Source organism: Poromitra crassiceps (genome assembly GCF_964638095.1).
Source record: "Poromitra crassiceps genome assembly, chromosome: 10".
NCBI lineage: Eukaryota > Metazoa > Chordata > Actinopteri > Beryciformes > Melamphaidae > Poromitra > Poromitra crassiceps.
In genome coordinates, this window is record NC_139631.1 from 8,560,607 (window position 1) to 8,575,161 (window position 14,555).

At 48.1% G+C, this 14,555-nt stretch overlaps 1 protein-coding gene across 3 annotated transcripts; it reads right to left on the reverse strand.

Moving 5' to 3' along the window:
- Positions 1 to 4,507: 4,507 nt before the first annotated feature.
- On the reverse strand, positions 4,508 to 14,235 carry asphd2 (aspartate beta-hydroxylase domain containing 2). Of its 3 annotated transcripts, XM_083644521.1 has the most exons (6): positions 14,136 to 14,235; positions 13,911 to 13,991; positions 12,790 to 12,837; positions 9,589 to 10,779; positions 5,741 to 5,854; positions 4,508 to 5,084 (listed from the first exon to the last, which is right to left on the reverse strand). In XM_083644521.1, the coding sequence occupies exons 4-6, from the start codon at positions 10,433 to 10,435 to the stop codon at positions 4,975 to 4,977; spliced, it is 1,071 nt and encodes a 356-aa protein (XP_083500647.1). In that variant the 5' UTR covers positions 10,436 to 10,779; positions 12,790 to 12,837; positions 13,911 to 13,991; positions 14,136 to 14,235; the 3' UTR covers positions 4,508 to 4,974. The 3 variants fall into 3 exon arrangements, with proteins under 3 accessions (XP_083500647.1, XP_083500648.1, XP_083500649.1); XM_083644522.1 differs by lacking the exon at positions 12,790 to 12,837; XM_083644523.1 differs by lacking the exons at positions 13,911 to 13,991; positions 14,136 to 14,235 and having other exon boundaries at positions 9,589 to 10,772; positions 12,790 to 12,839.
- Between the last annotated feature and the right edge of the window lie 320 nt (positions 14,236 to 14,555).

Below are 14,555 nucleotides of genomic sequence, written 5' to 3' on the forward strand. Positions count from 1 at the left end.
CAGGGCGTCAAATACCACCGCTTTGTCACGACCCCTCTGAGGCATATGAGACTGAACGTAATGACAGTCTGACGTTTAAGTAGGCCAAAGTCACGCTAGGGAGAAGGGCTGGAGTGATCAACCTGTAGCTACAGAGGAGGGCTGGAGTGATGGACCTGTAGCTAGGGAGAAGGGTGGGAGTGATGGACCTGTAGCTAGGGAGAAGGGTGGGAGTGATGGACCTGTAGCTAGGGAGAAGGCTGGGAGTGATGAACCTGTAGCTAGGAAGAAGGGTGGGAGTGATGAACCTGTAGCTAGGGAGAAGGCTGGTAGTGATGAACCTGTAGCTACGGAGAAGGTTGGTAGTGATGAACCTGTAGCTACGGAGGAGGGTGGGAGTGATGAACCTGTAGCTAGGAAGAAGGGCTGGAGTGATGAACCTGTAGCTACGGAGAAGGGTGGGAGTGATGAACCTGTAGCTAGGGAGAAGGGCTGGAGTGATGGACCTGTAGCTAGGAAGAAGGGCTGGAGTGATGAACCTGTAGCTACGGAGGAGGGTGGGAGTGATGGACCTGTAGCTAGGAAGAAGGGCTGGAGTGATGGACCTGTAGCTACGGAGAAGGGTGGGAGTGATGAACCTGTAGCTACGGAGAAGGGTGGGAGTGATGAACCTGTAGCTAGGGAGAAGGTTGGGAGTGATGAACCTGTAGCTAGGGAGAAGGGTGGGAGTGATGAACCTGTAGCTAGGGAGAAGGTTGGGAGTGATGAACCTGTAGCTAGGGAGAAGGGTGGGAGTGATGAACCTGTAGCTAGGGAGAAGGCTGGGAGTGATGAACCTGTAGCTAGGGAGAAGGTTGGTAGTGATGAACCTGTAGCTAGGGAGAGGGCTGGGAGTGATGAACCTGTAGCCAGGGAGAAGGCTGGGAGTGATGAACCTGTAGCTAGGGAGAAGGGCTGGGAGTGATGAACCTGTAGCTAGGGAGAAGGCTGGGAGTGATGAACCTGTAGCTAAGGAGAAGGACTGGGAGTGATGAACCTGTAGCTAAGAAGAATGGCTGGGAGTGATGAACCTGTAGCTAAGGAGAAGGGTGGTAGTGATGAACCTGTAGCTAGGGAGAAGGTTGGTAGTGATGAACCTGTAGCTAGGGAGAAGGTTGGTAGTGATGAACCTGTAGCTAGGGAGAAGGGTGGTAGTGATGAACCTGTAGCTAGGGAGAAGGGTGGTAGTGATGAACCTGTACCTAGGGAGAAGGTTGGTAGTGATGAACATGTAGCTAAGGAGAAGGACTGGGAGTGATGAACCTGTAGCTAAGGAGAATGGCTGGGAGTGATGAACCTGTAGCTAAGGAGAAGGGTGGTAGTGATGAACCTGTAGCTAGGGAGAAGGGTGGGAGTGATGAACCTGTAGCTAGGGAGAAGGCTGGGAGTGATGAACCTGTAGCTAGGGAGAAGGTTGGTAGTGATGAACCTGTAGCTAGGGAGAAGGTTGGGAGTGATGAACCTGTAGCTAAGGAGAAGGCTGGTAGTTATGAACCTGTAGCTAGGGAGAAGGCTGGTAGTGATTGACCTGTAGCTAGGGAGAAGGTTGGTAGTGATGAACCTGTAGCTAAGGAGAAGGCTGGTAGTGATGAACCTGTAGCTAGGGAGAAGGTTAGGAGTGATGAACCTGTAGCTAGGGAGAAGGTTGGGAGTGATGAACCTGTAGCTAGGGAGAAGGTTGGGAGTGATTAACCTGTAGCTAGGGAGAAGGGTGGTAGTGATTGACCTGTAGCTAGGGAGAAGGTTGGTAGTGATGAACCTGTAGCTAAGGAGAAGGCTGGTAGTGATGAACCTGTAGCTAGGGAGAAGGTTGGGAGTGATGAACCTGTAGCTAGGGAGAAGGCTGGTAGTGATGAACCTGTAGCTAGGGAGAAGGGAGTGATGAACCTGTAGCTAGGGAGGAGGGAGTGATGAACCTGTAGCTAGGGAGAAGGGAGTGATGAACCTGTAGCTAAGGAGAAGGCTGGTAGTGATGAACCTGTAGCTAGGGAGAAGGCTGGGAGTGATTAACCTGTAGCTAGGGAGAAGGTTGGGAGTGATGAACCTGTAGCTAGGGAGGAGGGTGGGAGTGATGAACCTGTAGCTAGGGAGAAGGTTGGGAGTGATGAACCTGTAGCTAGGGAGAAGGTTGGGAGTGATGAACCTGTAGCTAGGGAGAAGGTTGGGAGTGATGAACCTGTAGCTAGGGAGAAGGGAGTGATGAACCTGTAGCTAGGGAGAAGGGAGTGATGAACCTGTAGCTAGGGAGGAGGGAGTGATGAACCTGTAGCTAGGGAGAAGGTTGGGAGTGATGAACCTGTAGCTAGGGAGAAGGTTGGGAGTGATGAACCTGTAGCTAGGGAGAAGGTTGGGAGTGATGAACCTGTAGCTAGGGAGGAGGGAGTGATGAACCTGTAGCTAGGGAGAAGGTTGGGAGTAATGAACCTGTAGCTAGGGAGAAGGTTGGGAGTGATGAACCTGTAGCTAGGGAGGAGGGTGGGAGTGATGAACCTGTAGCTAGGGAGAAGGGAGTGATGAACCTGTAGCTAGGGAGAAGGGAGTGATGAACCTGTAGCTAGGGAGAAGGTTGGGAGTGATGAACCTGTAGCTAGGGAGAAGGTTGGGAGTGATGAACCTGCAGCTAGGGAGAAGGTTGGGAGTGATGAACCTGTAGCTAGGGAGAAGGGAGTGATGAACCTGTAGCTAGGGAGAAGGGTATATATATATCCCAAACATCATCCAAGTACCCTCCTAATCTGCTATACAAACATCCATCCTTGGTCCATTCATTGTCAATGAATGGACCAAGGACCATGAATGGACCTAGCGGCACAAAGTCAACATTACAGTGTGACTAACCAACAAACGGACAGACGGAGACAGATCCAGCCTTTAGTAGGGGATAACCGGCCACAAGCAAAAACCTATAGATGTCCATCAATAACTGATACTGGGTGTATCTATATGAAACGGCATGAGACAATGAGATAGAATGTTGATCAACTTAATAGCTAAACTAGCCTGATATCAGATCAATTTAATAACTAAACTAGCCTGATATCAGATCAATTTAATAACTAAACTAGCCTGATATCAGATCAATTTAATAACTAAACTAGCCTGATATCAGATAAATTTAATAACTAAACTAGCCTGATATCAGATCAATTTAATAACTAAACTAGCCTGATATATCAGATCAATTTAATAACTAAAAAGGTAATTGGTACTTTTCATCGATTTAGTACAGCCTCCATAGCAGCATCTACCTTTTTCCATTATTGTTATTAGGTCTGGCACACTTGTCCCGCCCGTTACGCCATTTTATACAGTGTTGTGCAAGTTCACGCTTCACAAGAGCTAGCTCAAAGTTCAGATGACAATGAACTAGTTCACGTTCATAGTTCACAATTTTGACTTTTGAACTTCGCAGCTGCAGAAACTGAGCTCATTCAGGTTAATTGGCTCGCGTCTCTCTTGGAGCCCACTGGAGGAGCTGTGGAGTTTTGGATTTGAAACAAGTCGTGGGGAAAACGGGGAAAGGAGGAAAACATCCTCGTAGCGTTACCACACACATCACTGTGTGTGTGTGTGTGTGTGTGTGTGTGTGTGTGTGTGTCCCGCCCACGCTAGACAGAGAGAGAAGAGAAGATGAGAGACTGAAGCATCAGCAGCACGGCAAATTGACAGCAAAACCTGCCTTTTCTTACGCAAGTTAGCACACGCATGTAAACACACACGCATGTAAACACACACGCATGTAAACACACACGCATGTAAACACACACGCATGTAAACACAATGCACAATTAAGGTGAGAAAAGAGCGAGAAAAGAGTGAAAATAACACTGTTCACTCTGGCAGGAGTTAACGACGCTCAGTGTCACGTTCATTAGTCGCAAACAGCTGAGCTCAGCCTCACCGTACACTAAGATATGAGCTTGTTCAATGCACGGCGCTATTTTAGCACGTTCATGCACAACACTGGCCGTTCAGTGGTGCTGATTGGTTAAATGTCAGTAGCCCTCAGCACTCATTGGTCCAAACATTTCTTTTTAATCATGAGTTGCATGTCACAATGCCAGACCACCAGCAGCCAACGTGGTGGAGTGGAGGGACAATAACTAATGCTTAACTTCACAATTTTGGCCCAGAATTCCTTCCAGCCATTATGAGACAGATCAATCATTCAAGGAAAACCTTTGCCCGGAATGTTGATTGATTGATTGATTGAAAATCCAACGAAAATGTATCAGACACCTGAATGGTTCAGTTCTTTTTCTGTATGGCGGAATAATATGGGGGAGCTGATTAAAAGGCTGTAACTTTTGTAATTGTCCCATCACATCATTGACCTATATGAAACGTCATGAGACAATGTCCTATCACATCATTGACCTATATGAAACGTCATGAGACAATGTCCCATCACATCATTGACCTATATTGAGGGATGGGCCATGGGTCATTGTCCAATGACGTTTCAGATAGGTCCTATATGAAACGTCAATGTCAACATCAACGGGACAATGAGATAGAATTTTGATTCAAAATAAAAGACAAACAACAGAGAAGCAAAAGGATTCCCTCGCTACTGCATGAATGCATGTTAATAAAAGGGACCTACTGACATTTGAGACTGATGAGATGATGATGATGATGAGACTAACACTTGAGACTGATGATGAGATGAAGATGAGACGGACACTTGAGACTGATGGGGACTGAAAAGTTCTGCGTGAGAGCTTTTGAGTAGGGCTGCAGTTTAGTGGTGGTAGATCTACATGTGGACACACTGATAAAAGAGGCCCATTGTTTGGTCATTGGATTGGAGAAGATGTTTACACAGTGAATGTGAGCGCTGGTCTGGAAGCTGAAGATCCTACAGACACTGCTCTCTGCTAAATGCCATCTGTCTCTTTGTTGGACATGGGTTTCTCACTCACGCCTAATCCCCTCTCTCCCATCGTCCTCTTCTCAGCGACCCGGGCTAAAAATGTAGTCCAAGGCCTGCCTCTCAGCGGCGGCCACGTTGGGGTGCCAGAGGTCCACCATGAAGACCACCCTGGGGCCGTCCTCTGCACTGCCTGCACACACACAGAGGTACAAATCAATCAATAACGCCGTCTTGTCGTGGTTCCTGACACCAATGATCAGGCTCAGATTAGATGGGTAACACCTCTGGGATTAGCATTTTTGGGTCAATCCTCTTGCAAGGAACAATCCAAAGAGACAGACTGCCAAAAAGACATCTAGATTTGGGGGAGTCTGGGTAGTGTCGAGGTGAAAGCACTCTCCTACCACCGCGGAGGACCGCGGGTTCAATTCCCGGTAGCGGAGCTTCTGGCGTTCCTACAGACACAATTGGCCGTGTCGGTGGGCTGTGTGTCATGGTTGCTGCACTAGTGTGTCCTCTGGTCCGTCGGGGCAGCTGTTTGGGGGAAGGAGAACTGTGGGCAATAGCGTGATCCTTCCATGCCGCGCGCCAGCTCCTGTGGAACCCCTCGCTGTCAGGTGAGAAGAAGCGGCTGGCGACTGTTTATATCGAAGGAAGCATGGTGCTAGTCTACAACTCTCCCCAGATCGGCAGAGGGGGTGGAGCAACGACCGGGACAGCAGGGGGAATTGGCCAAGTACAATTCTGAAGAAAATGGTAGAAATGCTGAAAAAACTTGGAATAAAAAGAAACCCCAACAACATCACCATCACCAGGCATCACCATCACGTTTGAATGTGTTCTTACCCTCATGGAAGGCCCTGTGGAGGAAGGAGTCATCAAACAGCAGACAGCTGCCCTGCGACCAGCACTGAGGCTCTCCACCAACCACCAGCTCACAGGAAGGAGGCACTCTGAGACCTGCAGGAGAACCACAACAAGTCTGTCCAGCGTCCACACATACTGTATGTAGCCAATGTCCTGACATACTGTATGTATGTAGCCAATGTCCTGACATACTGTCTGTATGTAGCCAATGTCCTGACATACTGTATGTAGCCACACAGTAGCCAATGTCCTGACATACTGTATGTATGTAGCCAATGTCCTGACATACTGTATGTATGTAGCCAATGTCCTGACATACTGTATGTAGCCACACAGTAGCCAATGTCCTGACATACTGTATGTAGCCAATGTCCTGACATACTGTATGTATGTAGCCAATGTCCTGACATAATGTATGTATGTAGCCAATGTCCTGACATAATGTATGTAGCCAATGTCCTGACATACTGTATGTAGCCAATGTCCTGACATACTGTATGTAGCCAATGTCCTGACATACTGTATGTAGCCAATGTCCTGACATAATGTATGTAGCCAATGTCCTGACATAATGTATGTAGCCAATGTCCTGACATACTGTATGTAGCCAATGTCCTGACATACTGTATGTAGCCAATGTCCTGACATACTGTATGTAGCCAATGTCCTGACATAATGTATGTAGCCAATGTCCTGACATACTGTATGTAGCCAATGTCCTGACATACTGTATGTAGCCAATGTCCTGACAGGGTGTTGTTTCAGAGCATCCTGCAAACTAACTTTACACAATAGTAAACACTGCTATTTGTAACCGTCTCACAGGGACACCATTGGGGAGAAGAATCAAAGCGCAACGAAAACCAGAAAAACAATTCAGAGCTTGAGGCAGTATTTCTCATGTACCATCGTGACCTGAGACTATTCAGCTCATGATTAAAACCAGACACAGCAGCTGGTTCCACTGGTTAGTTCTCCTCTCTGGTTTCACTGGTTAGTTCTCCTCTCTGGTTTCACTGGTTAGTTAGTTAGTGGTCTCCTCTCTGGTTCCACTGGTTAGTTAGTTAGTGGTCTCCTCTCTGGTTTCACTGGTTAGTTAGTCAGTGGTCTCCTCTCTGGTTCCACTGGTTAGTTAGTTAGTGGTCTCCTCTCTGGTTTCACTGGTTAGTTAGTGGTCTCCTCTCTGGTTTCACTGGTTAGTTAGTTAGTGGTCTCCTCTCTGGTTTCACTGGTTAGTTAGTCAGTGGTCTCCTCTCTGGTTCCACTGGTTAGTTAGTTAGTGGTCTCCTCTCTGGTTTCACTGGTTAGTTAGTCAGTGGTCTCCTCTCTGGTTTCACTGGTTAGTTAGTTAGTGGTCTCCTCTCTGGTTCCACTGGTTAGTTAGTTAGTGGTCTCCTCTCTGGTTTCACTGGTTAGTTAGTTAGTGGTCTCCTCTCTGGTTCCACTGGTTAGTTCTCCTCTCTGGTTCCACTGGTTAGTTCTCCTCTCTGGTTCCACTGGTTAGTTCTCCTCTCTGGTTTCACTGGTTAGTTAGTTAGTGGTCTCCTCTCTGGTTTCACTGGTTAGTTAGTTAGTGGTCTCCTCTCTGGTTTCACTGGTTAGTTAGTGGTCTCCTCTCTGGTTTCACTGGTTAGTTAGTCAGTGGTCTCCTCTCTGGTTTCACTGGTTAGTTAGTCAGTGGTCTCCTCTCTGGTTTCACTGGTTAGTTAGTTAGTGGTCTCCTCTCTGGTTTCACTGGTTAGTTAGTTAGTGGTCTCCTCTCTGGTTTCACTGGTTAGTTAGTTAGTGGTCTCCTCTCTGGTTTCACTGGTTAGTTAGTGGTCTCCTCTCTGGTTTCACTGGTTAGTTAGTCAGTGGTCTCCTCTCTGGTTTCACTGGTTAGTCAGTGGTCTCCTCTCTGGTTTCACTGGTTAGTTAGTTAGTGGTCTCCTCTCTGGTTTCACTGGTTAGTTAGTTAGTGTTCTCCTCTCTGGTTTCACTGGTTAGTTAGTCAGTGGTCTCCTCTCTGGTTTCACTGGTTAGTTAGTCAGTGGTCTCCTCTCTGGTTTCACTGGTTAGTTAGTTAGTGGTCTCCTCTCTGGTTTCACTGGTTAGTTAGTCAGTGGTCTCCTCTCTGGTTTCACTGGTTAGTTAGTCAGTGGTCTCCTCTCTGGTTTCACTGGTTAGTTAGTCAGTGGTCTCCTCTCTGGTTTCACTGGTTAGATAGTTAGTGGTCTCCTCTCTGGTTTCACTGGTTAGTTAGTTAGTGGTCTCCTCTCTGGTTTCACTGGTTAGTTAGTCAGTGGTCTCCTCTCTGGTTTCACTGGTTAGTTAGTCAGTGGTCTCCTCTCTGGTTTCACTGGTTAGTTAGTCAGTGGTCTCCTCTCTGGTTTCACTGGTTAGTTAGTTAGTGGTCTCCTCTCTGGTTTCACTGGTTAGTTAGTTAGTGGTCTCCTCTCTGGTTTCACTGGTTAGTTAGTTAGTGGTCTCCTCTCTGGTTTCACTGGTTAGTTAGTCAGTGGTCTCCTCTCTGGTTTCACTGGTTAGTTAGTTAGTGGTCTCCTCTCTGGTTTCACTGGTTAGTTAGTTAGTGGTCTCCTCTCTGGTTTCACTGGTTAGTTAGTTAGTGGTCTCCTCTCTGGTTTCACTGGTTAGTTAGTTAGTGGTCTCCTCTCTGGTTTCACTGGTTAGTTAGTCAGTGGTCTCCTCTCTGGTTTCACTGGTTAGTTAGTCAGTGGTCTCCTCTCTGGTTTCACTGGTTAGTTCTCCTCTCTGGTTGAAAGTGCTAACAGTCCTACACATCTTCTATAAAAAAAAACTCCATACTTTTTCCCAGATCTTGATTTGTTTTGAAGATTTTGTCTGGTGTTCAATATGATTTACTGATTGGCATTGTTCCTACACCGTTTCATTTTAAAATTCCATATTTTTCCCGACAGATCCTATGTTCCTGACTGGATGTGATTTTGGTGGGCAGGGCATTTGATATCATGAATGCTGGCAGCAGCTGAGTAATAAGAGCACCCCTCTGAACATGAGTCTGATCATCAACACAAACTGTGGATTCAAAAAACAACCGCATAAAAGCTAGAATTATGTGTGTCTCGGACCTGAACCTCAACATTTTACATGCTTTTCCAGGCTTTTTTTATTTATTTATTTCCAAACTATTTAAGACCTGGAAATGAGCCAATTCATTTGTAAGACTTTTCCAGACTTCCCAGAGCTGCGTAGGAACCCTGTGCTAATCAGAAAGATGAGCTGCTGTTACAGTGTCTGGCTGGAATCAGAACTTGCAGAATCAGAACCTGCAGTCTCTGGGGCCTTGACATCCATACGGGTGAAAGAACTGTGGTGTGAAGCAGTTCACTCTCTCTTACCCAGGTAGCAGCGCAGCCTGACATTCACTCTCTTACCCAGGTAGCAGCGCAGCCTGACATTCACTCTCTTACCCAGGTGGCAGCGCAGCCTGACATTCACTCTCTTACCCAGGTGGCTGCACAGCCTGACATTCACTCTCTTACCCAGGTGGCAGCACAGCCTGACATTCACTCTCTTACCCAGGTAGCAGCGCAGCCTGACATTCACTCTCTTACCCAGGTAGCAGCGCAGCCTGACATTCACTCTCTTACCCAGGTAGCAGCGCAGCCTGACATTCACTCTCTTACCCAGGTGGCAGCGCAGCCTGACATTCACTCTCTTACCCAGGTAGCAGCGCAGCCTGACATTCACTCTCTTACCCAGGTAGCAGCGCAGCCTGACATTCACTCTCTTACCCAGGTGGCAGCGCAGCCTGACATTCACTCTCTTACCCAGGTAGCAGCGCAGCCTGACATTCACTCTCTTACCCAGGTGGCAGCGCAGCCTGACATTGGTGGGTCCGTAGTGCTCGCTGATCAGAGCTCCGGGCGTCAGCACAGAGAAGCAGGCGTTTCCAAACACGTTGTTGGCGATGAAGGTGCGCAGCTGGCCCAGGACCCTCCAGGCGCGCGGACACCTCCTGGCATTGAGCGCCAGAGGAGTGCCTTGGTTGACCAGGTAGTAGGTCCACCACTGCCCGTGGGGGGTGCTGTTGGATTTCCAGCCGGGGGGCAGAGAGGAGCCGCCCCGCGCCGGAGGGTGGTGGTAGATGTTCTCGAACTCGGCCAGCAGGGCCGGGAAGCTCCGCTCCAGCAGCTCCACGTCGTGTTTCTGCGCGTCCCGGGAGAAGAAGGGCGCCGAGGGCAGGTCGGGCAGAAAGAACACCTCCGGCCGCTGGATGGTGGGCCGGCTGTTGAGGTACCGGCCTTGGTCGCGCACCCCTTTGTGCACCCGGCCCATGCCCGACCAGGTGTAGCGCTTGGCGTAGTCCTGCAGGCTGTGGTACAGCCTCTGGTTGAGGCCGTCCCCGGCGCTGGTGCAGCGGAAGCAGTCGGTGGACTGGCAGTAAGCAAAGCCGTTCTGCTCCTCCAGCGTCTTCCCTTTGGACCGGCCCCCCTCGGAGCCCATCAGGACCCCGCCTCCGACGCGGCCGGGCTCCCCGCCGTAGCGGCCGCGCAGGGGGCTGGAGCTGTGCTCGCGGCCCACCCGGTAACAATACCACACAAACAGCAGCAGCAGGCACATGGCGGTGCCGAACGCGCTGGTCTCACACTCCCTCATGGACTGCATCCCTCCGGCCACCATCTCCCTCACACTCTCCAGTGACCACTCCATCTCGTCTCTCGTCCTCTGCTCTGGAGCGCTGAGTCTGAGGGGAACAAAGAGCTGATGGAAGAGAGAGCAGTTAACGCCGCTTTGCTCGGTGCTGCTGACTGTAAGGGCCCTTAAAACACGCACGGGGTGTCTTGTGAGTCTAGCGGGCAGCTCTTCTCGTCAGCGCCCCCTACTGTAAAAAGTGTGCTGATTTGATATGACACGCTCGTCCAGGCCTAACGTTTCAGCGCTCGGGGACGAGGGGGGGGTTTTGCCTCGCATGGCATCTGGACTGGATGTGCTGCTCTCTCTATGGTTCATTCAGACAAATGCAGACAGACAGCGCAGCTTAGAGTATCTGTGGTCTGAGAGAGAGAGAGGGAGAGGGGGAGGGAGAAAGAGAGAGAGAGAGGGGGGAGGGAGAGAGAGGGAGAGAGAGATGGAGAGAACAGGACACTGTTATTAACGGCTTAAGTGCTGCTGTATTGCGATTGTGTTTAATGTTGGCGTTGCTGCGCTCACAGGGCTGAATGAGTTAATGTGCGACAGAAAATACACAGTCTGTGCACCACATCTAAATACACAGTCTGTGCACCACATCTAAATACACACAGTCTGTGCACCACATCTAAATACACACAGTCTGTGCACCACATCTAAATACACACAGTCTGTACACCACATCTAAATACACACAGTCTGTGCACCACATCTAAATACAGTCTGTGCACCACATCTAAATACAGTCTGTGCACCACATCTAAATACACACAGTCTGTACACCACATCTAAATACACACAGTCTGTGCACCACATCTAAATACACACAGTCTGTGCACCACATCTAAATACAGTCTGTGCACCACATCTAAATACAGTCTGTGCACCACATCTAAATACACACAGTCTGTACACCACATCTAAATACACAGTCTGTGCACCACATCTAAATACACAGTCTGTACACCAATCTAAATACACAGTCTGTGCACCACATCTAAATACACACAGTCTGTGCACCACATCTAAATACACACAGTCTGCGCACCACATCTAAATACACACAGTCTGTACACCACATCTAAATACACACAGTCTGTACACCACATCTAAATACACACAGTCTGTGCACCACATCTAAATACACAGTCTGTGCACCACATCTAAATACACAGTCTGTGCACCACATCTAAATAAACACAGTCTGTGCACCACATCTAAATACACACAGTCTGCACACCACATCTAAATACACACAGTCTGTACACCACATCTAAATACACACAGTCTGTGCACCACATCTAAATACACAGTCTGTGCACCACATCAAAATACACAGTCTGTGCACCACATCTAAATACACACAGTCTGTGCACCACATCTAAATACACACAGTCTGTGCACCACATCTAAATACACACAGTCTGTGCACCACATCTAAATACACAGTCTGTACACCAACATCTAAATACACACAGTCTGTGCACCACATCTAAATACACAGTATGTGCACATCTAAATACACACAGTCTGTACACCACATCTAAATACACACAGTCTGTGCACCACATCTAAATACACACAGTCTGTACACCACATCTAAATACACACAGTCTGTGCACCACATCTAAATACACAGTCTGTGCACCACATCTAAATACACAGTCTGTGCACCACATCTAAATACACACAGTCTGTGCACCACATCGAAATACACACAGTCTGTACACCACATCTAAAACACACAGTCTGTACACCACATCTAAATACACACAGTCTGTGCACCACATCTAAATACACACAGTCTGTACACCACATCTAAATACACACAGTCTGTGCACCACATCTAAATACACACAGTCTGCACACCACATCTAAATACACACAGTCTGTGCACCACATCTAAATACACACAGTCTGTGCACCACATCTAAATACACACAGTCTGTGCACCACATCTAAATACACACAGTCTGTGCACCACATCTAAATACACAGTCTGTACACCACATCTAAATACACACAGTCTGTACACCACATCTAAATACACACAGTCTGTGCACCACATCTAAATACACACAGTCTGTGCACCACATCTAAATACACACAGTCTGTGCACCACATCTAAATACACACAGTCTGTGCACCACATCTAAATACACACAGTCTGTACACCACATCAAAATACAGTCTGTACACCACATCTAAATACACACAGTATGTGCACCACATCTAAATACACACAGTCTGTGCACCACATCTAAATAATACACACAGTCTGTGCACCACATCTAAATACACACAGTCTGTGCACCACATCTAAATAATACACACAGTCTGTGCACCACATCTAAATACCACCTGCTGAAACTCACCCACACACTGTGTGGACTTCAAAATGACTGCGCCGTGCACACACCACACTGTAGAAGAAAGAAAGAAAAAGACACACACTATGAAGGCACTTCAGTTCTCCGCACACCCCTGTACTGCACACTGTACTGCACACTGTAAACACTGTACTGCACACTGTAAACACTGTACTGCACACTGTACTGCACACTGTAAACACTGTACTGCACACTGTACTGCACACTGTATAAAACCATGAGTCATGTGCCGGGCACATTGCTGCATTTAACTCCTTTCTTTCTTTTGCGCACCATGCACACGAGCACACACACACGCACACACACACACACACACACACACACACACACACACACAGAGGATGAATTATGTAAACGTAAACAGTGTTGATACCCACCCACATTTATAATAGGCTTCATCACAGTTTGCTCAGCAGTAGGCTGAGTGTGTGAATGCGTCCTCTGGGGGTTTGGCGAGCTGTTAGTCTGTGCAATCATATAGCTAAAGTAAATACAAAACCACTGCCTGGGCATGATGATTACATAATGATGAGAAGGGTCAGCAGCAGCAGCCCAAACTCAGGAGTCTATGCAATGCGTCAACAACAGTGATCACAACTCCTTCACGATTCTTCTCTCTCTCTCTCTCTCTCTCTCTCTCTCTCTCTCTCTCTCTCTCTCTCTCTCTAAAAATGGTGGGGTAGTAATCCTCCAACAGATCCTCCCCTCTCTACCCTGTCTGACAGCAACAAGACACCCCCACATCCCCCCACCATACTCCCGCTGCTTTGAAGAGAGAGGCCCGGGCTCTCTGGTTATCTAACAACCCACAGTCATCTAAAAAGCAGACAAGACACGATTCTCTTCCTCCTCCTCCTCCAGACCCCCTCACTGGCCCAACTGTCATCTGGCCATTACACGCCTGCCTGGGCTGGGCTGCCTGCAGTCATCATCACCACCAGGCCAAGCCGCGCCAAGGTGTCATGTCAGCCCAGACAAACAGATGGCCAGCTATTGGCCTGAATGAAGCACGGTCAATATAAATAAGCAGATCTCTCTTTGTTTGCTCCTATGCTACATGGTGTGTTGGTTCGTGCACAGGTTTGCATTGCAGCCATAATACCTACTCAACAGTCACACTGTGGCCGGTGGAGGAGAGGAAGCAGCGGCGCACAGGTGTTTCTCTCCAGGCGAAGCTGCACACGCCACTGCAGAGAAACAGGCGGACAGACGGATATCACTCGCCAACATTATATAGGGAATATTTCCAAAAAGCATTAACAGGAGTCCTGACTGTAAGGAAACACGCGTCTCATTCCGAGACAATAAAATGACACAAGACAAGCCCCTACCGACGGCCGGAGAGCCTCCCTGCTGGCGGTGGTGATCAGCGACGTCAGACTGTGGTGGCTTCAAACCATTATTGTTGTAAATATACTGACAGAGATCCACCGGGGAAGCCAAGCCACATCGAAGCGTAAAGCGGCCAGAATGCACAGCACCACTTCTGGTTGCTACTTTCAAAAATAAAAGTATTATTGACGAACATAACAGTAAAACAATTTCATTTCGCGAGGAATTTGTCCTCATCATGACGCTCCATATTTAACACTCAGTGATGTCATTTGTACACGAATTTATATCACTGGTCCACAACCTAACTCAAATCAACTCTCACTGTCAAACTAATGAATGCCTGCAAAACTGTTTGCCGTTTTTGGGTACGACTGATTTTGTGGATCGGCGGAGTGTTCCTTTAACTATTGATTCCA